The sequence below is a fragment of the Podarcis filfolensis genome, assembly GCF_964270895.1.
Source record: "Podarcis filfolensis genome assembly, chromosome: 3".
Classification (NCBI taxonomy): domain Eukaryota; kingdom Metazoa; phylum Chordata; class Lepidosauria; order Squamata; family Lacertidae; genus Podarcis; species Podarcis filfolensis.
Window position 1 is genome coordinate 54,267,006 of NC_139606.1, and position 25,575 is coordinate 54,292,580.

Below are 25,575 nucleotides of genomic sequence, written 5' to 3' on the forward strand. Positions count from 1 at the left end.
CTACTGGCCTTTTCTCTGGGCGAGCGGTGAGCATCCGGGGGGGGGCACACAGTAATGTGACCCCCCCTCAGGGATGACACCCAGGGTGGTCTGCACCCCGCTTTCTGCACCAGTGCATCTGGGACACCAATAGTTAGTTAGTTTGCTTATTTTAGCAATATTTTTTATTAAATTTCAATTACAATAATCCAATGGTAGCCTCATTATAACATTGCCAAATTAAAACACAATTACTAATCCCAATAGATATCTTGGGATTCCTTAACTTTTGCACACGGGGTCAGAAATTAGGAAATGTTGGAATGTAGAAAGAGAAAAAGTGGACAGTACAAATGTAATTTTATTGTGTGTTTTTTTAAAAAAAATTATTGCTCATATTCGAACATTAGGAAGCTATTAACCCATCCATATGAAACTTTTTTGGGTTTTTTTTTACTAACTTTTACAAATACGGCTGGATTAAATGCATACAGTGCACTTTATTTCATCCTTCCAAGCTAAAGGCAGACTCATGATTCCTCATTGATGTCCCAGCAGAACTTGAAGGGCAGCTTTTCCATTCTCTTCTTAAAAACACTGTCAAATCTTTCACTTTGTGCGACTGTCATCATGTTCTTCCAGTCTCCAACAGTGCCTGGCCCAGGAAGCAGACAGAAAGAAAGGGCATTGTGGTGGTCAAATAAATATCCATAACTCCAGATATATTCCATCCCTAGCTGGGTATATGTCCCTCAGTGTGAAAAAATTTCCACACTCTAGATTGGAAAGACAACTATGCCACCCTTAAATATACATATTTAGAACAAGGAAAAAACAACAGGGGAAGTACATAATAGAACAACTCTAAAATTAGGAAACACCAGAAACTGAGAGTTTCATGAAGACTGTGAAAATAAAATCACCATCTCTTGGTGCCTATCAAAGGTTTGAGATTTTGCAAGCACCGCCAATTCAGTTCAACTGCCACTGACTTACCTTTGCGAAGAAAAGGTCCTTTGCTGTGGTCCAGGATATCCAGTGGCATGAACTCATAGTTTGCTCTGGGATCTGCTTTCATTTTATTAAATGTAGCCTGATCCACAACAGCATCCACCTCCTTTTCCGTCAGTCTCTTTCCCAGGAAGTTGCATAGTTTCAATACACAGCTTCTCAGATCCTGAAATGGAACGTGGTTTTAATGCCAGGCCATTTACAATAGAAAAACCTGACAGCCTAGCAACTAAAACTCATGGAATAGGCAGGATTACAAGCAGCGGAAACAAGCAGCCTGCATCTTTCTTTGCCTAGTTTGTAATAATTGCCATTGCATTGTATTATATTATATTATATTATATTATATTATATTATATTATATTATATTATATTATTATACTCTCATTGTTGCTTTTATTCAATGAGCCATGCAGAATGCATTATATTATGGGGCAGCTCTTTCAATTGAGCCCACAAGTAAGTAAATAAATAAATGCCCCTGTTGCAGACACAAGGGAGGTTCTGCGACATCTCTCCTCAGCATCAGAGGGCCTGTGAAATGACATATCTTGCTTGGAATCACGACACTTTATTTATAGTGTGGGGAAATAGTTACAGAACAATATTCACAGTCTAGGGTCTGAAAAGGTGCTCCTGATTCCATGGCCCACTAATCTTTTAAAAAAAAAACTTTAGAAAGGAAATGAAACTAGCAAGGGGGCACTTGAACGATCATATTGCTTCCTTCCTCCATTTTGTAATGGAGAGTTTTGATGGATGTTTAATATCAGACTGCATAGCATTTTGATAACTTACCTTCTTCATTTCTTCATAGGTAAGAAACAGAATATTGAAGTCATCCTTGTGAGAGTACCAGCCTTCCACATGGTCCAACCATGAACTTGCAAGTACTGATGAGAAAGAAGTTGAGTTGACATAAAATGTAGATCAGGTGATTTTTTTTTGAAAAACATTCAGAGAGAAGCAGTACAAACGTATAAACACCATCAAAACAATTTAAAGGAATCCTATTAAGAACCAGCAGTGGTACAAACCATTAAACAGAAGCTGAACTAATACCACCCAACCTCACCAAACACTTTCTCAGAGAAAGAATTTGCAGAAGAGTTCTGCATTTTAAGGCTCCCTGCAGCGCTTCCCTTCCCAGTGTGATGGGAGATTGATGGGTGGGCTGAGATCAGTCTAGCCTTCCTCCAGCCCCCTTCCTTCCCACACTGACAGTTTCCTTATATGGTGTGGCAGTTAATACTTGCAACATTTAAGAGACCGTGTCAGGGTTTCTTAGTTATTACTTGACACAAATCTCTACACTTGATTAAGGATTAGGGGCTGCACCTTGTAATGATTTGTAGCTGCTGCATCCTGATGCAAAGAGAGTATAAATCCACCTGATTTCCTTTGGGCGTTGGCTAGATCTATACCCTACCTTCTGCATCAATGGACACCAGTCATCAGTGGCATAAAATGGTGTAGTTGGAGTCTCAGTTGGAGACTCTTTGTGATGCATGGATGTGGAATTTCCTCAGAGTAACCTATAGCATCAGACATGGCATTGTGAAAACGTTCCTCATCACAAAGAGAATTTCTTTAATCTGTTGTCAAAGGAGGATAAAGATGAAGGGGCAAGAGTGATTCATTTTAGAATAGCAAATCTTCCTTACCTTTTCCAGCCAAAAACCTCTCCATGAAAATTCCAAAATCTTCTACCTCTTCAAATTTGACTGCCATTTTGGAAAAATGGTAAAAGGAAACCATGACATCCTTTGGGTTTCTGGCCACATAAACAACCTGCAGGAATAACAACCAATTCCATTCTATTGCTGATCTTATTGTTTCTACTGTCTCTTTTGTTTTGCTTCTGTAGTTATTTCTGTGGTTGTGAAATGTGTCTGGACCCAAGTTGTTGAAGAGGGATATATATGCCTAAAATAATAAATGGATGGATCTCAGATATCTCTTCTTGTGGATTCTTGGTGCTTCCCAGTTGCTTTATATCCCTGGCGGCCTCCTACTCTTTTGGAACATGCATGTCACACGCACAGAGCAATCCTATGGTGTTGAATGAACTTATTCTTATTATGTGTGTTGGATGGCATCCTCCAAGACTTTTACTAAGATGGAGCATAAAATCTTTGCTGTTTAGGAGTCAAGGGAATTATTCTAAGCTCAGGGTGCACAGAGCATTATTCATTCATATGGAGAAAGGAATTGCAGCTCGATGAACTGCCTTCAAAAATTGAGAAATGTTAACGGAAACTGAGGTGATCATTTAAATAAGCAAGACAAACGTTTAATTTTATCAAATAATAAATGTGCCATTTCCTACTTTTGCTCTTCTGTTCCTTAATCCTTTGGGTACTAAATAGTAGGGAAGATGGGAAGCAAAGAGGCGAGGTGATGGACGACTGACAAAATCCACATTGCGTAAATTGTACTCCAGCCACGGAGCCCTGTCTAGTAAGTCGACTTTTTCGGTTCCATCTCGGTGACCTTCATGATAAATCAAGCTCAAAATATTTTGGGTCCATATTGTGCCTATAAACGAGAATAAGCCTATTTCATTCTTTCATTGTCATGAATGTACTTAGTACTTTGCAGAGTGAAATAACTGAGAACAAGATGTCTCAGCATCGAGGAGCTTACTGTTGAATTGCAACACTGTTAAAGAAAAGAAATGAGGGAGAGGAAGGAAGTCATGGGAAACACAGCAAGCAGAGGCAGATTCAGGGATCTGGCTGCACAGGTTGCCGCCACTATGATATAAAATAGAAAGTGGCAGGTGGAGGGGCACCACAGTTTGGTGTCACACAGACCACCACTGCAATAAGGGCAGCAATGGGTGATTGAGGAAGATTGACCAAGGCTTCCTTTCCATTTTGGATGAGAAAGGCGAAGTTCAGCTAAAGGCTTCATAGAATTTGAGGATTTGGGAAGATAGAACAAAACTGGCAAATAAGTTCCCTTAATTTTCAGAAAGCTACCAAAGGCTCTATTCCAGATTCTTCACAGCACATTATACAAATGATTGTCAAAGTCCAGGGAATAATAAAAAAAAAGGTTGTCTGGTTCTCCAAAATACTCCAAAGAAGAGTGAAGGAAGTTCTGGTGGGGAACTGGAAGTTATTGCATGTGGGGCACAACTGCATTGGATACGGCCAGTGGCGTAGCGTGGGTTGTCAGCACCCGGGGCAAGGCAAGTAATTTGCGCCCCCTAACCCGTGGATTTGCGCCCCCTAACCCGTGGATTTGCGCCCCCTAACCCATGGATTTGCCCTAACCCCAGATGTTGCGCCCGGTGCGGCCCGCCCCCCCTGCACCCCCCACGCTACGCCACTGGATACGGCCCCCCTGATACTGGCAAAGTTGTGGCAGATAAATGCTGAAATAAAGAGTCATGGGATGAAAGCTTTTTAAGAATAGAATTTTACAAACACTATTTTACAACCACATACAAAATCCTGAAAGTCAGTAAATACAATAAACCCTTAGCAAGCAAATTTGAATGTTTTTGGTGTGTATTTATGTTGTTTTCAAAACCTCAAACAGGTTGACACCGGTGGAAAACACATTATTTCCTATTTTTAAAAAACAAACAAACATGACCCGGTTCTCCTTTATGTAACCAGGTAAGTTCTACACTACCCATATTCACCTCAATTTTGCATTTGGTTTTAAACTCGCCTTAGTATAATATGGATACTATTTACATATATGTGGGTATCCATCATGGTTGAATAGCAATCATAGTTCGTCCTATGAAAATGCACTCTTACCTGACTTTGGATAAGTGACTAGAAATACATCACTGTCTCTTATTTCAAAATCCTCCAGGGTATCCAAGTACTCCACTGAAACCAAATCTGGCTGGAAATAAAATCCTTTGTATGTGAAAACATATTTTTCATCTGGTTCCATTGCCTGTATAAGAATAAAGAGAAGAGAACAGTTACCTCTATTATGCAACAACGGGAAATCACAAAGAAATAGAGGTGTCATTTTGTGAAATCCTACTCTTTTTGCAGATCTCATAGCAGAATCCCATGCTTCTCTTCCATCACAGGTGAGCAACATAAAGGTCCATCATTTAGACCTTAGAACAGAGACTTGGCTCATCACTGAGGCAACAAAGCATTCTTTTCGTCCTACTTTATGTCTGTTTTTGTTTTTGTTAATGGTGCTGCTTTCAACTCAAAGCTGGCTTTCCCCTGCACAATAAAGCTTTTCTCTTTCACCCTGACACAGTTATTTCTCAAGTGCATGTGTGCAGCATGCAAAATAGCAGCCCTTGGCCTCACTTTATGCTGCCTGGCATCATAGTTTGGTCAGTGCTGCCATCCTGACACTCATTCTTGTACTCAGGGGAGGTGGGAAGGAAGCAAAAAACTGCTCCCTGGAAATGGATCCAGGGGAAATGAAAGACTGAAGTCTGTTGGGAACTCTTGCCAATTCCTCCTGAGTTCTTGATCCACTTCAAGAAATTGGGATGACATATTTTCTTGCCTGCCTGGGGAAACCAGTTTTCCTTTCAGTGTTAGCCTCTGACTGTTCCTGGGGTCATAGGAGAGATTGTTTCTGTTCTACTCTCTCGACGACAGACAGCGCATGCATTTGTGTTTGCAAAATGAGTGGATGCTGGATGAAGGGGACACATGGCTCTGTGTATGTTTGAGGTTGAATGGATGTCGAAGAGGGGAAAGAGAGACAGGGTGGTAAAGAGAAAGATATTGCTCAATGCCCATCTGGCTTCCATTGCCAGCTCTGACTGAAACTGCTGCTGAAATGTGGTGCCCAAGGACATTCCATGGAGGGAATGCTGCCCTCAGCTTCATCTATGATAATACAGAGAGTTGGCTACACATACAATGGGCCCTATTGGGCAGGCGTTCCAGTACTGAGACACCACTGCCAAAATATCCCTTTCTTTTTTTGTCTCCTCCCTGCTCCAATTTCTCTCCTCCCACGTAGCGTCTGACAAGGAAGGCACTTGCAAGGGTGGGCTCAGTGCATGGTATAAGGAGGCGGGGAATTGTTATGGGAGAAAGTTCAAGGCTCCATTGGGTTGGGTGCTGAGGAAACCAAAGTTGTCGCCAGTGTGTTGCTTGTCTTTTATACCTGTTGGAACATTTCAGTTCATAATATATAATATGATGCACCAAATCAAGATATACCACCTTGTGATATTTTAGACGAAAGGCTTATAAAGTAAAATAAAGTAAAATAAAAGAAATAACAATAGTAAGTTGCTTATAATTGATAAAGAAATAAAGTGCCATGAAGCCTGAAAATCACTTTAATTCTCTATATAAGTCTTGTGTGTCATCGCTAAGAAATGCAACAATCTTTTAGTGGAAAACATTATATGTACAAAATAGTAACAAGAAAAATACTCTGGTTGATTTTCCAATATATACCGAAAATGAGCAGGGTTCTGCTTGCACAATTGGAGTTCACATTCAGTCCCCTTAAAAAAACTTTTAATCTCTGGTAGCACACGTGGTGCACTCTGTGTGACACCAGAAAAGAATATGAACTGTGACAAGAGTTTTCATGCATCTTGTTGCCCCTCGGGACTCATGCATGAAAGAGTAGATTAGTTGTTTGTCATTTAGTAGTCCTGCTTTTCCCTGGAAAGTTTAAATTACAAGAAAACTTACCTACCTTTTGTTTTTAGAGTAAAAAAGTGTGGGAGAGAAACGAGAGAGCGATCTCTTTTGCAGCTTGGAGTATTTCAGCTTTTCAAGGCTCACGTTCAGAGCTCTGTAGGAAATTGCTTTATAGAATTCTGTTAGATAATAAGGGTTGGATTAAGCCGATGGCTCCTCCTTAGTAAATCATTCCTGGCATGTTATGTAAGAAAAGAAAGGTAACACAGGTGCATAGAGGCAGATAATGTAACGAACAGCAGGGGAATAACTTGTTTCTTTACACAAGCAACAGCCAATATCAACAGTGGTCTTCGTCCGTTTAAGAAATAAAAGCAGTATTACGTCTGCTCAGGTCCACTAGTAGAAAATGGGCTCAAATGGTAAGAGAGACCTGAGATTCACCAATGGATGTCTATTTGTACACACATGCCTACACTGACTTACACCCCAATAACACCAACTTTAACTCCAAAATAATTCCTATTTGTTTTAATAAAACTTACTAAATGATCAGCATGGATTGTTTTAGAAATCTATCCAAGAAAAGTAGAAACCTTTTTCATTTGTGCACAGCTTATCTGAGATCAAACGTGACTCATGTCCAAGAATAAACTTTCAGATCCAACAGATTGGAAGCAATCTTTCCCACCCTTCAAAGATTTTGAAGAATTTTCAGAGTCCACATCGAGATGGACAGCTCCCAGTCATTTTAGTCAGAATTCCATGAAAGCTATTTCGCAGTACACAATGCCACATGCAGAAATGGCTCATTTTGTTTTTGTTTATCATCTAAAGCTAATGTTTTCAGGAATACCTTTGCATAGAAAATGCACTTGATGTCTTCCTGTGTTCTCCTTGCTAAACTGTCCAAATTTATCCTGCAATGACCACTCCCGACATCAAATTGTGGCGCCTTTTGCATGGTCACGCGCAGACCCCCGGATCCCAGTGCGACTCCTGGTAGTTTGGACTGGCTTCATCCTCCCTAGGCTGGATACCTGGAGGTCTCCGCCTGTTAGGATATTTCCGTTCCACCTTAAAAGGGAGCAGGCTTTGTGAGTCACAGAGTCTGCGTATTTCCTGTTCACAGGAAGTTTATGTTTTCTTTGCTTTCGTTTCTCTCTCTCTGTGTGCCTGAGCAGACCGAAGCAGGCAGTCATGTTTTTTTTCTTTGTTCTGACCAACGCTGAATAAACTTGTAAATATGCTCTCCTGCATGCATCTTTTGCTGTGCATTATCTGCTAATAGAGCGTGCATCAGCTCTGGAATGTCACAAGCTATTTTCTGGAGCTCGTGTCGCTAATTGCTGATACTGCGTGTCTACGGGAGATCGATGGATGTCCGGAGACGACGTGGAGTCATGATGGACTTTATCTCCCTGGCAGTATCCCAACACCGCCTACCTCAGCCAATTGCCCAATCCCGCCTGGGGAGGCGTTGCCAGGGGATTGGCCAGGTAAGGAGAGGGACCATCCTGCCCACACAACAGAAGGTGAATCTTATCTCCGAAGCGGCAGTGGCGGCGAGACAGTGATTTTGCGGCCTCGGGTGGCGGTTTCAGGCCTTGGGCAGAATCCTTTAGTTTATCTTCCTAAATGGGGGGGGCGTGAAGTGGTGACCCACACCCCCCTTGTGGCAGGGGTCTTGAGGGGAGGCATTGGCCACACACCAAGAGGTTCTCATTGCTCTCCCCTCCAATGGCGGTGAAACGGGGGGTGGCCTCTCTGCTTGAACATATGTTCTCCAGAGCCAGCCCAACCCCCACACATTCTGGATAACCCTAAAGTCTCCCAGATCCCCGGCTGGGGATTGGGAAGGATAAACGCCCAATGCCTGAGCCACGGTCTCCCTACATCTGAAACTTAATAAAGTTGTGGCCAATTTTAATCCCATAGCACATTGTCTTGAGTCATTATTCTGCTCGGGGGTCGCCTGGGGTTGGGGGGCTCCACCTGCCCACGCAAACCACTTTCAATGTCTTAGGCTTGGGCAGCTCCACAACTTTGTCTAACTCCCCCTACCTCAGCTCTCCCCCCACGAAATCACGGGGTTTTTTTATACAGCACCCCTGAGATTGTGAAATCGTAGTTTATTTTATGGTTGCAGGGTTTTTTTATTTCAAAGGATGGCAAATCTCAGTTGTGTTTCCTAATAAATGATACTGACTTCATACGCTGGAGTGATAGATGTTTCAGTGTCCTTACAAGCCATTCCTGGCTGATAGATGTTGGTTTCCTGGGTCCTTTATCCATCAGCTTTAGTTGCCAGGCAGACAGTAATAGTACTCCAGAGCAGGAATGGGGAGAAATCTGAATAATGTTTTAATGCAAGTCCACCTAATTTCAAGTTCCTCAGTCTGTGAAGAGAAACACAGCTAAAGTTCATCCATCAAAATTCACACATCTTCAGATTTTGTGATACACCTTTCTACTCATCCATACCCTTATGACTTAGAAGAGGCAGAGACAGTTTTTATTTTGAAAGCAGAGATGGATCCTGGCACACCTACTGCTTGCTGAGAATAGGACTGGGTGACTCAACCTGTACTAAATTATATTGTGATGGTTTATAAATATCAGAGTCTGGTTACAGTTTGAGATCCAAAGAGTGGGTGCTGCTAAACTCTTGGAAGAGCACAAAGAACCATTCTTATTTACGTATTCTTATAAGCTGTAAATGATGGAATCTGTGATTTTTTCATGTGATCGTGTTTGCTCAGTGAACGACAGGGAGGAGAATGTGTGTCAAACAATGCAAGGAATACATTCTGGGTGCACTTGTCTCTTATCAAACTTTGCTGCCTTGAACTGGCATGCAGTATGAAGGTGCAGCTTTTTTCCTATAGGCTGGCATGGGCTTGAATTCTGATTAATCATTGCCATTCAGTAGGAATCGAGTGCTTTCTCCATCTAAAATGTTTGCGAGGCAATTTTATATTGGAGTTCAAATAAGTTCTCCCATCGAACTACTTTTTCAAATCCGCTCAGGTCAGAGTTTTGACACTCTTGCAAAGTTTATGAGCCTTGGGGTAAGATGAGGTCCTCTGGAATAAGACTTTGTGAGTTGAGGACCCTCCACCCGCATAGGATTATAATAAGACACACAGACACATTATTTTAGGTTAATGGGCAAAATTAGGCCACAACTTTTATTGGTTACAGTATATGAGTAGTATTGGCTTAAGCATTGGATGAAACAGCAATACAAGACTCCACCCCGCACGGCCGGGAGTCATATCGGGGTTAACAACCAATAGGAGGAGCTTGTTGATGTAAATACAACTGGAAGCTCCCCCGTGACGTCACTGGGGGTCGTGCCATGGCCCTAGCCACTAGCAGGGCATCGGACAGGATCCATGTCCTCCGGATTCCTTTAATGGAATACCCAAAAGAGGAGGGGTAGATGATGGCGCATACCCAATCCTCCAACACAACACACATATTCCAATGCCTAACCACAACCTGAGCCAAAAGGCTCCCCACCAATGCCCTCACTGCTGCAACTAATTCCTAATACTTCTGATGACGTCTGCCAACCACACATCATTTCCTTGATCGGAAAGATGGACGCCATCGTCATGAAACAGAAACACATCGCTGAATCGGATGTCAGGATGTGCAATCACATGGCCATTCATATATAGCAGCTTGCGGGCCACCGCACGATTCAGAAGTTTCCTGGATTTGTCAATGGCTATAGGGTTATGACTGCTACACCACACCCTTCTTTTTAGAAGGAAGGACCAAAACACAGTTGTTTCTGGGAATAATACAGCCAGTTCATCAAAGTCCTTCTTAATGTGGAAAAACAAGTCCACGCTCTTCCTGAAGGCAAGGTCATTCTCCCCTAGCTGGATAATCAAGATGTCGGGAGGACCAAAAGATGCTGCATTTGCCTTCACTACTGGCATAAACTCTTCCCAACGCATGCCACGTCTTAAAATCCAGGAAACACGAACACCTGGTGGCAGACCAAGGTCATTGCCGATGCCACACTTGACCACGCGCACACGGGCCCAATGAACAATGCTATGACCACAGATCCAAATTTGGAGACCTGGAGAAGCTGGAAAATAAGAAAATGAAAAGACAGATAAGGGTTGAGCACTATGGATTTTGAAAATACAGGTCAGCAGTTGAGAATTACTGATTCTTGCAAATGTATCCCTTATAAGCATTTGACTTCTAGCGACCTAGTTCCTTGATCCTATCTGTTGGGAGGCCTAAATGGGATGCCATAGTGGCCGCTCCAATCCTAAAAGAGTGTGCAGTGTATTCATTGGCTGGGAAACCACAGGCATCAATTGCCTTATGTAAGACACGCGGGAACTGGTGTCTCATCAAGCAGGAACCATCTTCATGTATGAATAAAGGGCCCACACAGGCAGATCTAAGCCTCAAATACCGCCTGATGTTTTTTACTGGGCAGGGGCCCTGATGTTTGGATGCTGCTAGCTTGATCAAGGCACCCCTGCCGCTCTGGTCCATTTTTGACCGCTGAATGTGCAATACCAACTCAGAACTAGATAACTGAATGTCTTCTAACAGCAGGCCCCATGAGGTACTATTTGATTGGGTTTCTGCAACAACCTCCCCCACTCTCAAGGCTCCAAAGAAAGCAACAGCATAGGCAGTGGAAAATAATCGTGCTTCATATTTTGACCAACAAATGGACCTAAGTTTTCTGTGTATCAAACAGAGAAGGCCAAAAGTTATTGGCCTTCTGCCATCCTTTTTTGAGGGTTGAAGCCTGCTCCATCCCTCAATTGCACTATGGACAATAAAGTCTGCGCAAGGGTCAAATGAAAATGTTGATTTGCTAAAGAACGTAATTGTAGCAATGTGAATTTTTAAAGTTTTTGCAGCACGCCCTAAGTTATGCAGATGTGCCAAGTATTGTAGAACATGATCAGGAGTGGGCGGAATACCATGCGTGAGAGCTATCTCCTTAAACTGAAATTCCAAGAAATCACACCAGGCTTTTTTATACGACCTGAGAGTGGAAGGTGCCACAGAGGCCAATACTCCCTTGATAACTACACGCTTCCAAGGTTCCAAAGGTGGTCCGGGAAAGGTTCTGGCAGCAGATGAGCCTGAGGTGCTAATGACTGGAAGTGGTTAATCTGAAATCGAGATAAAGAGTCTGCTATGTCATTATTAACGCCTGGGATGAATTTGGCAGAGACAATAATATTAAATTTGAGGCACAGCAGCACGTATGCGTGAAGCAAACCAGAAACCCTCTCGGAACGCGAAGACTGTTTGGCCAGGACGTTCACCACTGCTTGATTGTCTGTCCTAAAGCACACCCGGCGATCACGAAATTCATTAGTCCAAAGGTGCACAGCCAACACTATGGGGAAAAAAACTCAAGAAAGCTAAGGTCCCGAGTGATGGCCTCGCCCTGCCAGCTTTCAGGCCAATGCTGAGCACACCATCGCCCCCTAAAGTAAACTCCAAAGCCGAGGGACCCTGTGGCATCTGACTGGACCTGAAAGTCTGAAAACAGTTTAAGGTTGTCCTGCCATAGGGAGATCCCATTGTAATTTTCTAGAAACCTGAGCCAAATCTCCAAATCTGCCTTGACTCCCAGCTCCTGCGTCAAGAAAATAAAAGCCTCTAAAAGAGAAGCACATTCAGAATTATTTGATTTCCCAATCAATAAAAAATCATCTAGATAATGAAGAACCCCTAACAAACCAGTTCTATAACGTAAAGCCCAGTCCAGAAAGGTGCTAAATGTTTCGAACTCTGCACATGCAACCGAACAGCCCATGAGCATAGCTTTATCAATGTAAAATCCACCCTGAAAGCCAAGAAGATGGAAATTGCTAGGGTGAACTGGCGATAATCGGAAGGCTGATTCAATGTCACACTTTGCCAAAAGAGCCCCCTGCCCAAAACTGCGAATAATTTTGACAGCCTGATCAAATGAGGTATATTTAACGGAGCAAAGTTCGGGGGGTATAGTATCATTAACTGAACCCCCTTTTGGATAGGACAGGTTATGAATCAGCCTGAATTCCCCTGGGGTCTTTTTTGGCACGATGCCTAAAGGTGAAATGTGAAGGTTTTTGAGGGGGGAGTTAAAGAAGGGGCTACCACCTGCCTGCCTTGACCTCTTTTTCTATCTTTTTTACTGGCAAACTCTGGCATTTCCCTCACATATTTTTGGTTTGGAGAATCTTTAGCTGTAAGAGTACCTGACAGTACTCTAAAGAGTATTCTAAAACCCTGAGAAAAGCCATGCCACAAATAGGAGGCTGCTTCCTTATTAGGATAAATGTTTAAAATATGATACAGGGAGGAAAATTTGATGGGAGTGAAAGCCAAGCAAAGGAGGTTGTTATCTGCGGTTTGCTGCTGAGCCATGGTTGGGGCCAGGGTGTTTTTTTTTTGGAGCCCTGCTGATAGTGCCCCTGGCCCCCCGAAAGGGCTGCCTCCGTTTGAAACATGACGATGCCAGGTGGGCACCACCACACACTCATGAGGATACTTAGAAACCTGCCTTTGGCACAACCCTTTGTTGTGCTCCCAGCAGAATTTGCGTTTAAAATCCATCTTTGTGTCCAATTTACCTGAGCAGATGTGATTGTGTTTGCTCAGTGAATGACAGGGAGGAGAATGTGTGTCAAACAATGCAAGGAATACATTCTGGGTGCACTTGTCTCTTATCAAACTTCACTGCCTTGAATTGACATGCAGTATGAAGGTGCAGCTTTTTTCCTATAAGCTGGCGTGGGCTTGAATTCTGATTAATCATTGCAAAGTTTATGACCCTTGGGGTAAGATGAGTTCCTCTGGAATCAGACTTTGTCACTCTTCTTGCACAACCTTTCTCCAGGGGAGTGAGGTGAGGGAGCGATAAGCAGCCCTGTCCTCTGAATTAAAGCCAAATGTGCTCAATAAGACTTTCCCTCATAATAAATTTGTTTAGGAATGAAGCTTTCAAAGAGCTTATTCAGTACCATAAAAATAAATATCTGTTCCAGCAATCAAGATTATCCACCAATTATTTGCAACACATGGATTGCTAATTGCACAAGCATTCTTTAAGGGCCAAAGGTGAGTAAATGACAAGCAGCATACAATAAAATTGCTCTTGTAATTCTTACGTTACTTGTTCTACAGTTCTGAAATTATACTATATCACACAGTTATGCATACCCAGCAATTTGGTGTAACCCACCAAAGTGACTTATCTTCACCAGGGAAATGATCAAGTATCCATATTGGTTTTGTAGGACCATTACAAGGAAATTACTTCTTGCCTGCAATAGTTCTACTCAAAATGCCTTCAAATAATCACAAACATCTGTTCCAACAATCACAGCTCTTGACCAATTATTTGCAACACATGGATTGACAGATACTATAACACATGCACATCCTGTTCTAGAGAAGGACCTAAGCAAGGAACTCTATTGAGAATACTGCTTGCTTGGTTCCAACACAGCTTTAGATGGACTGCAGCAAATCTCTCAAGATCTGGACAATTGGTAAGGTAAAGGTAAAGGGACCCCTGACCATTAGGTCCAGTCGTGACCGACTCTAGGGTTGCGGCGCTCATCTCGCTTTATTGGCCGAGGGAGCCGGCGTACAGCTTCCAGGTCATGTGGCCAGCATGACTAAGCCACTTCTGGCGAACCAGAGCAGCTCGCGGAAATGCCGTTTACCTTCCCGCCAGAGCGCTACCTATTTATCCACTTGCACTTTTGATGTGCTTTCAAACTGACAGGTTGGCAGGAGCAGGGACCGAGCAATGGGAGCTCACCCAGTCGCGGGGATTCGAACCGCTGACCTTCTGATCTGCAAGTCCTAGGCTCTGTGGTTTAATCCAAAGCGCCACCCGCATCCCTTGTGTGTACCAATGCATGTGTGTACCAATTGTGTGGACAATTGGTACACACATGCAAGACAGAGAAAAAGTTTGTATAAATATTCTCAAGCTGGAAGCAGACTCAGTTCACCATTGATGTTCCAGCAGAACCTGTAGAGGAGCCTTTCCATCTGCTCCTGAAAAACACTCTCAAAGCTTTCAATTTTTTTACAATGGCCATCATGTTTTCCCAGTCTCCAAGAGTGCCTGGCACTGTGGTGGTCAAATAGATAGTTGTAACGCCAGGTTGTCACAAAATGCCATCCCTAGTTGCTGCAGCAGAATCCGGGACCTTTATTGGGAGGTTCCAAGATCAACATGCACCTTCTTTTAGTGTAATGTCTCCCAAACATGGAATAGTCACATACCCTTTTTGAGAGAAAGAGCACTTGGAACCCAGAGAATCTTGCACTGCTCAGAATCGGGGTGGCATGCAACAAGATGGCATAAGAAGTCTTTCTTGACATAGATTGTGGGGGTAGGATGCAGAGGGCTTCTTCACTGCTTTGCTGTCAGCTCCAGCCCAGTATCTCAGAGATGGGCAGTGGGGTCAGGCTGGGACTAGTGATGTGCCCCTCTGAGCTCCTGAGACCTTGCCCAGGGCCAAATGTGTTTGATTGCTGCTCTCAGGCCTAGGTTGGACCCTGGGCTAAATTTTCCTAGACCTACAGGACATGGCAAAGTGCAGCCTTTTCCCTTCATATGTCTCATGCTTGGGCCCTGTTCCAAGAATACCTGGGCACTAAGCTCTCTAAGGAGACTATCAAGCAAAAAGGCACCCCTTCAAGTGGCTTGGGTCTGCAAGGATTTTTTGCACTGGCGCAGGCATCTTTGTGTCCTTGGAGGAGATGGCGGCAGTGTTGCCAATGGCTTAGCATTGAATTTACTCTAGTTTCCTCCCCTGAAGGAGAAGGCTTCTTGCTGACTGGAAGAGTCACCAAGGTTGTTCCACAGCAGGAGGTGTCCGGCTTGAGGTGTCCAATGTTACAAGGCAGAACATTTCTCTACTACTGGCCTCCTCCCTGGACTCAGATGCTTCTTGGGGTTCTCATTTCACCTCCTCCAGTCCCCAAAATTTGCTTTAACCCTTTCTCTCTGCTCCATGATCCCGATGGAAATTCCCCCTTTTCAATCTAACCCATGAAGGAAATTGCTATGGGCATAAAACATACACTGTCCATTTTCCCCACTTCTCCCCGCATATTCCCAACGCACCCTCAAAAATGACTCTGTGGGGGTAAGGAGAACCCCAAGAACAGTGCAGAGGTAAAGGAAGGTGAGGGGGGAGGGGTTGTGTCATCTGGTAGACTGAAATGTTTGTCCTGAGAGAACAACTGGAAGAGTGTGAAGTGGAATTCCACCAACAATAAATAAATAAATGACTTGAATGACTCATATGATTTCCGTTTGCATCTGCAACACCAATAGTTAGTTAGGTTTTTTTTAACAATAATTTTATTAATTTTCAATTACAATAATCCAGTAGTAGCTTCATTAAAACAGTGCCAAATTATAATACAGTTACTAATCCCAATAGTTAGTTTGGGATTCCTTGACTGTTGCACATGGAGTGAAAAATTAAGACATGTTGGAATGCAGAAAGAGAAGAGGCTTACAGTACAAATGTAATTGTATTGTAGTGTTGTTGTTTTTTAAAGAAATATTACACATATTCAGGCATTAGGACGCTATTAAGCCACATGAGATGTTTTTACCCCTAACTCTTACAAATAGGCCTGGATTAAATGCATACAGTTCACTTCTTCCAGTACAAATGTAATTTTATTGTGTGTTTTTTTAAAAAAATTATTGCTCATATTCGAACATTAGGAAGCTATTAACCCATCCATATGAAACTTTTTTGGGTTTTTTTTTACTAACTCTTACAAATACGGCTGGATTAAATGCATACAGTGCACTTTATTTCATCCTTCCAAGCTAAAGGTAGACTCATGATTCCTCATTGATGTCCCAGCAGAACTTGAAGGGCAGCTTTTCCATTCTCTTCTTAAAAACACTGTCAAATCTTTCACTTTGTGCGACTGTCATCACGTTCTTCCAGTCTCCAACAGTGCCTGGCCCAGGAAGCAAACAGAAAGAACGTGCATTGTGGTGGTCAAATAAAGATCCATAACTCCAGATATATTCCATCCCTAGCTGGGTATATGACCCTCTGTGTGAAAAAGTTTCCACACTCCAGATTGGAAAGACAACTATGCCACCCTTAAATATACATATTTAGAAGAAGGAAAAAACAACAGAGAAAGTACATAATAGGACAACTATAAAATTAGGAAACACCAGAAACTGAGAGTTTCATGAAGACTGGAAAAAATGAAATCACTATTACTTGGTAGCTATCAAATGTCATAGTAGGTGCCAAGTGAATCTGTCGGGAATTCTGCAAGCCGCACTAAGTCAGTTTGATCTGCCACTGACTTACCTTTGCGAAGAAAATGCCCTCTGCTGTGGTCTATTAAATCATTTGGCAAGAACTCATAGTTTGCCCTGGGATCTGCTTTCATTTTATTAAATGTAGCCTGATCCACAACAGCATCCACCTCCTTTTCCGTCAGTCTCTTTCCCAGGAAGTTGCATAATTTCAATACACAGCTTCTCAGATCCTGAAATGGAACGTGGTTTAAATGTCAAGCCATCCACAATAGAGAAACCTAACAGCCTAGTGACTAAAACTCATGGAACAGGCAGAACAACAACAACAACAACAACCTGCTCATCTGGCTGTGTTTTCCCAGCACCCTGGGCATCTTCCAACAAAATATTAAAATACAATAATTAATTAAACATTAAAAGCTTCAGGGCTGCCTTCAGATTTTTTTCTAAAAGTCAGATAGTTGTTTATTTCTTTGACATCTGAGGGGAGGGCATTCCACAGGGTGGGTGCCACCACCGAGAAGGCCCTCTGTCTGGTTCCCTGTAACTTCGCTTCTTACAGTGAGGGAACCGCCAGAAGGTCCTTTGGGCTGGACCTCAGTGTCCGAGCAGAACGATGGGGGTGGAGATGCTCTTTCAGGTATACTGGGCCGAGACCGTTTAGGGCTTTAAAGATTAGCACCGACACTTTGAGTTGTGCCCGGAAACGTTCTGGGAGCCAATGTAGGTCTTTCAGAACCGGTGTTATGTGGTCTCGGCAGCCACTCCAAGTCACCAGTCTAGCTGCCGCATTCTGGATTAGTTGTAGTTTCCGGGTCACCTTCAAAGGTAGCCCCACGTAGAGCACATTGCAGTAGTCCAAGCAGAAGATAACCAGAGCATGCACCACTCTGGCAAGGCAGTCCAAGGGCAGGTTGGGTCTCAGCCCTGGACACAGAATTGGCCTGCACCTCCATGGACACCTGTGAGTCCAAAAGGACTTCCAGGCTGCACACCTGATCCTTCAGAGTCACAGTTACCCCATTCAAGACCAGGGAGCCCTCCACACCTACCCACCCTCTGTCCCCCCAAAACAGTACTTCTGTCTTGTCACAATTCAACCTCAATCTCTTAGCCGCCATCCATCCTCCAACTGCCTCCAGACACCCACACAGGACCTTCACCACCTTCATTGGTTCCAATTTAAAAGAGAGCTACAGCTGGGTATCATCCGCATACTGATGAACACCCAGCCCAAACCCCCTGATGATCTCTCCCAGGGGCTTCATACAGATGTTAAAAAGCATGGGTGAGAGGATGGAACCCTGAGGCACTCCACAAGTGAGAGCCCAAGGGTCTGAACACACATCCCCCAATACCACTTTCTGCATACGGCCCAGGAAGAAAGAGCGGAACCACTGTATGACAGTGCCCCCAGCTCCCAGCCCCTCTAGACAGTCAAGAAGGATGCCATGGTAGATGGTATCAAAGGCTGCTGAGAGATCCAGCAGAACTAAGAAACAGCTTTCAACTTTTCCCCTAGCCCACTGGAGATCATTGACCAGTGTGACCAAGACAGTTTCAGTCCCATGATGAGGCCTGAATCCTGACTGGAAGGGATCCAAATGGTCCGCATCCTCCAGGTGTGCCTGGAGTTGTTCAGCAACCACCTGATCAATCACCTTGCCCAAGAATGAAAGATTTGAGACTGGGCGATAGTTGGCCATATTGGCCGGGTCTAAAGATTTTTTTGTTAAGAAGCAGTTTAATGACTGCCTCTTTCATTATTTTTTTTAATAGAATATTTATTGAAATTGTCAAAAAGTTTACAGAAAAACAAAAAACAAAAATAAAAGAAGAAAAAAAGGACAAAAAACAAACATATAACTTTCAGTAACATATTTCCTTGACTTCCCCACATCTCCCCTTCTTGTATTCCAATTCAATTTTTACTTCAACAAGTTCCTATCCCCAAATTTTACCTTAGTATATTTAAATCCTTTTGCTTAACCAATTTTAATATAAACATCAATCTTTATATATCAAAACTTATTCTTAATACCTTTTTCTAAAGTCAACCCCAATTCCATTTCACGAATTCCCCATTTTAACCTAAATAGCAAAACAAATTATTTACAAGAAAAAACAAAGTATATTTGTACCGCCTTTGGATACCCAAAACCCCACTCCCCGCCTTTCCCGGTTTCAATCTCCAACCGACGTCCATCAATCCATCTGGTATCAGCCTGGTGACCTCACGTCCGAGGCCCTTAAATCTCTCTCCTTTCCTCTCTGCCGGTTTTTTTGATAGTCCTTTATGATAAACACCAAATCTCGGAGAAGCTCTGTCCCAATAAGGTCCATATTTCTTCCTGCCAGGCCTCCATATTTAGAATTGTAATCCAAATCTTGATTTTTACTTCTTTTAAATCCAAATGTCCCAAAAACTCCTGCTTCCACTTTAATCAGATTTGTCTTTTCCTTTGTATCCATCTTTACAGGCCTTTGGCCTGCCAGGCCTCCATATTTAGAATTGTAATCCAAATCTTGTTTTTTACTTCTTTTAAGTCCAAGTGTCTCAGGAACTCCTGCTTCCATTTTAATCAGGTTTGTCTTTTCCATTATGTCTATCTTTACAGGCCTTTGGCTCTCTTTAATCCTCTGCTGCATTATAACTCCTCCTTCCTTTCCCTCTAAATTGTCATGTGTATCTTCTCCCACTTTCTCAAGTTTCTCAAATTTCTTTTCTTGTTCAGCTGCAAGAGTTTTTAGCTCAGATGCAAAGTCTTTCTGTTCTGGTACAAAGACTTGAGGCAAGTCCCTTCCAGTTTCCACAAGTTTATTTGCTTTTTCATTCAATGTTGTAACATTTCTAGCCAAAACAATGCATTGCTCTTGAAATTTTCCCAGGCGACGAAAGATCTTCTCAAGTTCAATCTGTATTTTTCCACTTATAGCCATTCTGTAATGTCCCAGAGCCCCCTCTAGGGGAGTACTGGTTACTTAGTATTCCTTCCAGTTCTAATCCAAAAGTCCTTTATTTTCCTTTGTTTTCGACAATTTGTTGCCTAAATGTAACAAATATAACCAGCCGAGGCAATAGAAATAAAGTTCTCTCTCTTTTTTTTCCCTTCTCCACTTTGACAGCTAGTTTGACAGCTGTCAAAGTCTTCTATATCTCTTCAACAGGTTCCCTCACGGATCGCTCCCGGGTCCTGGGGGGGGGGTAGCAATTCCACTCTCAAAATTTACTCTTATCCTCCAGCACATTCACTTATACTGCCAAAACGTGAAATTAATTACTTTTAACTTCTCACGAAGATGTTCTTTTCAACCTTAGTTATCTAGTCCTTGCTTTAAGATGTTTACAAAAGGGGGAGACGGACTTCCTCTTTGCGCCTTCCCCGCTCGTGCCGAATCAAAAAAGGAACTTTTTAATATCCAATTTCCGTATTACTCACGGGTTGTTACTTTTAGTCCAAATGTTCAAAGGAAGAAGTCAGCGCTCTCCAACCATGGCATGCGGCTTCACTTCGCGGAGACGGGTAAACAGCTCTCAGCTCCGTGCCGCTCACCCCCGGTATGTTCCGGAGCCTTTAAAAAGGCTCCTTTGCAGCGGGGGGGGGGATGCAAATGGAGCCCGCCGAGCCTTCAGTTCACAGGCTTCCCCGCCTGTGATTTTTTTTGGGTCCCCGCTTCGCCGTAGCGGTAGAACCCTGGCTCCACGAAGCAGATTTCCTCCGGAGATCGGAGGAAATCCGCCATTACCGTTGCTGGCGCTGACCGGAAGTCAATGACTGCCTCTTTCAGTGGGTCTGGGAAGGCTCCCTCACAGAGGGAAGCATTCATCACCCTGCAGAGCCCATTGCCCAGCCCTTCGCAGCTCGCTTTTATTAGCCAGGATGGGCAAGGATCAAGGAGACAGGTGGTTGGTTTCACTCGTCCAAGCAGCTTGTCCACATCCTCGGAGGTAACAGATTGGAATTGGTCCCATACAACTTGACTAGACAGGACTCTAGCGCTCTCCCACCCCAGCCCTGCTCCCACTGTGGCGTCTACCTCATTCTGAATCTAAGAGACTTTATCGGCAAAGAACTTTGCAAAGTCATTGCAGAAGATATTGGGGCCTTTACCGGGCCCTGATGGCACAGGTGGTTCCATTAAATTGTGAACTACCTGAAAGAGTCTCCTGCTGCTGTTTTCTGCAGATGCAACAGAGACAGTGAAGAAGGTCCTCTTCGCTGTCGCTATCGCCACTACCAAGTGGTAGGCTCAATGTTGAGCTCTAACCCGTATCCGCTTAGATTCAGAATGAGTTTTCTGCCACCGACGCTCTAGCCGTCTCAGTGATTGTTTCATCGCCCTCAGCTCTGGGGAAAACCAAGGGGCTGTCCAGGCTCCATGCAATCGGAGAGGGCGCTTCGGAGCCAGACAGTCAATAGCCTTGGTTAGCTCAACATTCCAGCAGGCCACCAGGGAATCAGCTGAAAGGCCATCAACATGGGATAAAACATCCCCTACCACTCTCTGGAAACCATTTGGATCCATTAAGCGCAGGGGGCGGACCACCTGAATTGGTCCCACCTCCCTGCAGAGGTCACGGAGAAGTCCAGTTGCACCAGGAAGTGATCTGACCATGGCACTTCTTTTGTTTTGCTTTTACTTAGTGTCAGGTCACCCACATCCATAGAGGTGAACACCAGGTCTAAGGCATGTCCGCAGCTATGAGTTGGGCCAAACTTATTTAAGGACAGCCCCATGGAGGCCATGCTTTCCACAAAGTCCTGAGCAGCCCCTTGTAAGGTCGTGTCTGTGTGGATGTTAAACTCCTCCAGGACAACCAAACCAGGTGTCTCCAGGAGAACATCCACCACAACCTGAAGCAGCTTGGGCAGCGAATCCTTGGTGCAGCAGAGAGGTCGGTACACCAAAAGGAATCCTGTACTGCTCCTATTGCCCAACTTCCAGAACATGCACTCAGAAAACTGAGTCTTCCCAATAGGACGCCTGGTGCAAGCTAATGACTTCCTAAAAATCACTGCAACACCCCCCACACACATGACCTGGGTTGTTGTGCGTAAGAGAAACCTGGTGGACAAGCAGCGGCAACAACAGGACCATCTGCTTCATCCAACCAAGTTTCTGTCACACATGCCAGATCAAGTCCTCCATCCACGATCAAGTCATAGATGGCAGTGGTCTTATGAAACATTGACTTGGCATTGCACAGCTGCACCTTCAGGTCATGTGGGTATCCCTTGCTGATTCCAGTATCCATCCGGTCAAGACCAGACCTGGAGGCAGGAATAGTCCTCAAACAGTGACTAAATCTGCTTCCTCTCTAATGACATGGTCTGGTCTTAGCGTAACTCCTCCTCCTACCCGTGATCACTGAGATTGGTTGTCCCAGTACATCCCCCCCCCCCCGCGGAACCTGCCCCAGCCATTCTGTTAGCTGGGGCCCACTCCCAGGCAGCCTTGACCCCACCCCTTAAAAACAAAATACAAACTAAACAAAAAACCAATAAAACAATAGAAACTAAAAATAATTTAATAAACGACACTCATACTAAATTTAAGCAAATCCCTAACCGCAACTAAACATTTAAGCTAAAAAAAGAATTTAAAAGGATAAAAGAATAATTTTAAAAGATTTTAAAAAGAACCCTCTGTGCTGTACAGAGGCCTGTCAGGCCCCGTTCTCAGGATAACAAGCAGGGGAAACAAGCAGCCTGGATCTTTATTTGCCTAGTATGTAATAATTGCCATTGCATTATATTGTACTTTCATTGTTGCTATTATTCCCTGAGCCATGCAGAATGCATTATATTATGGGGCAGCTCTTTCAACTGAGTCCACAAGTAAATAAATAAATGCCCCTGTTGCAGACACAAGGGAGGTTCTGTGACATCTCTCCTCAGCATCAGAGGGCCTGTGAAATGACATATCTTACTTGGGATCACGACACTTTATTTATCGCCCCGTAATCCCTCAGGGGGATTGGTTAAAGTGCACTTTTCGCAGTCTGGGGTCTGGAAAGCGGCTCCTGAGTCCATGGCCCACTAGTCTTTTTAAAAAAAACCTTTAGAAAAGAGATGAGACTAGCAGGAGAAGCAGCAGCTGAGGGCACTTGAATAATCAAATTGCTTCCTTCCTCCATTTTGTAAAGGAGAGTTTTGAAGGATGTTTAATATCAGACTGGATAGCATTTTGATAACTTACCTTCTTCATTTCTTCATAGGTAAGAAATAGAATATTGAAGTCATCCTTGTGAGTGTACCAGCCTTCTACATGGTCCAACCATAAACTTGCAAGTACTGATGGGAAAGAAGTTGATTTGGCATAAAATGTAGATCAGGTGATTTTTTGAAAAACATTCAGAGAAAAGCAGTACAAACATATAAATTCCATTAAAACAATTTAGAGGAATCAATTTAAGAACCAGCAGTGCTACAAACCATTAAAGAGAAGCTGAATTAATACCATCCACCCTCACCAAACACTTTCTCAGAGAAGGAATTTGCAGAAGAGTTCTGCATTTTAAGGCTCCCTTCTGTGCTTCCAGGCAATGTGATGGAAGAGTGATGGGTGGGCTGAGATCAGGCTAGCCTTCCTCCAACTCCCTTCCTTCCCACACTGCCAGTTTCCTTATATGGTGTGGCAGTTAATACTTGCAACATTTAGGAGACATGGTCTGGGTTTCTGAGTTATAACTTGACACGAATCTTTACACTTGATTAAGGATTCGGGGCTCCACCTTGTAATGATTTGTAGCTGCTGCATCCTGATGCAAAGAGAATATAAATCCACCTGATTTCCTTTGGGAGTTGGCCAAATCTACACCCTTCCTTCTGCGTCATTGGGCACCATTCACCAGTGGCATAAAATGGTGTAGTTGGAGTCTGAGTTGGAGACTCTTTGTGATGCATGGATGTGGAATTTCCTCAGAGTAACCTATGGCATCAGACATAGTTCCTTACCACACAGAGAATTTCTTTAATCTGTTGTCAAAGGAGATAAGGATGAAGGGACAAAAGAGATTCATTTTAAGCTTCTGGATCCTGTCTGCCTTGATGGAAGCAGCTCTCAAGAGAGCGGGAGATCATTGCTGAGGGAAAACCAATGATGATCGAGGGTTATTATCCTTGCATGTTTCCCGGGCTTCACTCGCAGTTCGTCTCAGTACCTGACTCCTGCTCTGGCATGGAATGCTAAAGGCAGGGATTTGTTGAGTGCAAAAGCACTTCACCTGCCGATAATCCTCCTATACCGCCATTAAGAAACAGAGGTTCTCCTGTTAATGAGAGCTTAATTTCGACTAATGTATAGGCATGTGCTAGAAGAGATGAGATTACAAACTGCAGAATGGAATCAACTGCAAGGTCATCAAGGTTTGAACTTGAGAGAAGACTTCATTTGGTACAAAAGACAGTGGGGTGGGGAGCCTACGTCTTCTTTATACAAAGTTTTTTATTTCTTTACATTTATGATATGCTAACCCTCCCTTGAATGCTAGTCCAATTTATATATGTGCAAGTGAGGAAGGAGGACACTGGATTGTTGATATGGAATACAAAATTAAATGGAACTGTGTGTGAAGAAGAAAAATGGAAAGAGAGAGGGAAGCTCTGTTTTGCAAAAGATTTACGATGGAAACTTAGAGCTGTCTTTTCCATATCCTTTATTATTTATGGGCTGAACTAGAAAATGCTAAAAGGACTTGGAATTTAATTTAATTTAATTTAATTTAATTGGAAGTACGACTTCGTAGTTATCTCTAGCTGAACAGAAAGATGAAAGTGTTCTGTGAACTTGCCAAGGAACTGATAAGGTTCATTACTATTCAAACATCTATATGATAGAGAATACATTCACTTTTCAGACCGTTCTCAATCTGCCAGAAGAATTGACTTCATTTGGATCTCAGATGACTTAGTGCCAAAATCAAAATGGACAGAAATAAAACCAATGACTTTTTCAGACAATAACCCGGTTTATTTGGAATTAAGAGGTGAACAAAATCCAACAAGAAGATGGAGGTTATCAAAAGAAGGTGAGAGATGCAAAGAAAAAAATGTGAAGAAAAAAGAAATTATGGATGAATTAATTTAAAAAGAAAAAGAATTGATAAAGGATCCTAAGAAAGAAGAAATAAAACAAAATATAAAGAGATAAAAACACAATTTTCTATGCTAGTGAACCAAGAAATAGAATGGAAAATAAAAAAAATAAGATAAATGAATTTTGAATTTGCAAATAAACCAGGAAATAATTAGCATGGCAGTTAAAGAGAAAACAAGAAATTAATGTTATATCCAAGCTTGAAGTCGATAGAAAAATAATAGATGACCTGAAGGATATAACAATTTGTAAAGTATTACTTGAATTTATACAGAGCCGACAAAGAAAACAAATTTAAAATAGAGGAATATTTAAAGGAGAACAATTTACCAAAAATTTCAAAAAAAAACCATACATTTAAACGCATCAGTAACAATGAATGAACTTCAACAAGCTATCAACCAGACAAATCGTCTGGACCTGATGGACTGACCACAAAATATTACAGAAAACTGCAAATGTATATCTCAGAGCCACTGAAAGAACTTATGAATAACATCCTGAGATCAAGGAAAGTCCCAGAATCCTGGAAAGAGGCATATATTAGCTGCCCTGAGCCCGGTT

At 42.9% G+C, this 25,575-nt stretch overlaps 1 protein-coding gene and 1 long non-coding RNA gene across 8 annotated transcripts in view; both read right to left on the reverse strand.

The window, feature by feature from the left end:
* Positions 1 to 322: 322 nt before the first annotated feature.
* Positions 323 to 25,575, reverse strand: part of LOC310760326 (amine sulfotransferase-like) — a 31,100-nt gene continuing 5,847 nt past the window's right edge. For 2 of the 7 annotated variants that reach the window (XM_083608667.1, XM_083608669.1), the window contains exons 2-7: positions 4,767 to 4,911; positions 3,320 to 3,528; positions 2,655 to 2,781; positions 1,789 to 1,883; positions 976 to 1,156; positions 323 to 634 (exon numbers count right to left, since the gene is read on the reverse strand). In XM_083608667.1, the coding sequence (XP_083464793.1) occupies positions 510 to 634; positions 976 to 1,156; positions 1,789 to 1,883; positions 2,655 to 2,781; positions 3,320 to 3,528; positions 4,767 to 4,908 (879 nt within the window). In that variant the 5' untranslated portion in view covers positions 4,909 to 4,911 and the 3' untranslated portion in view covers positions 323 to 509. Of the gene's footprint in view, positions 635 to 975; positions 1,157 to 1,788; positions 1,884 to 2,654; positions 2,782 to 3,319; positions 3,529 to 4,766; positions 4,912 to 5,004; positions 5,116 to 6,647; positions 6,795 to 16,283; positions 16,593 to 16,960; positions 17,142 to 23,112; positions 23,208 to 25,575 lie in introns of those variants that run through there. The other 5 variants (XM_083608671.1, XM_083608672.1, XM_083608668.1 and 2 more) reach the window with 4 other exon arrangements.
* On the reverse strand, positions 17,148 to 21,754 carry LOC310760360. The gene is made up of 3 exons (XR_014546924.1): positions 20,675 to 21,754; positions 17,905 to 18,560; positions 17,148 to 17,861 (listed from the first exon to the last, which is right to left on the reverse strand). It is a non-coding gene; the product is annotated as an uncharacterized lncRNA (long non-coding RNA).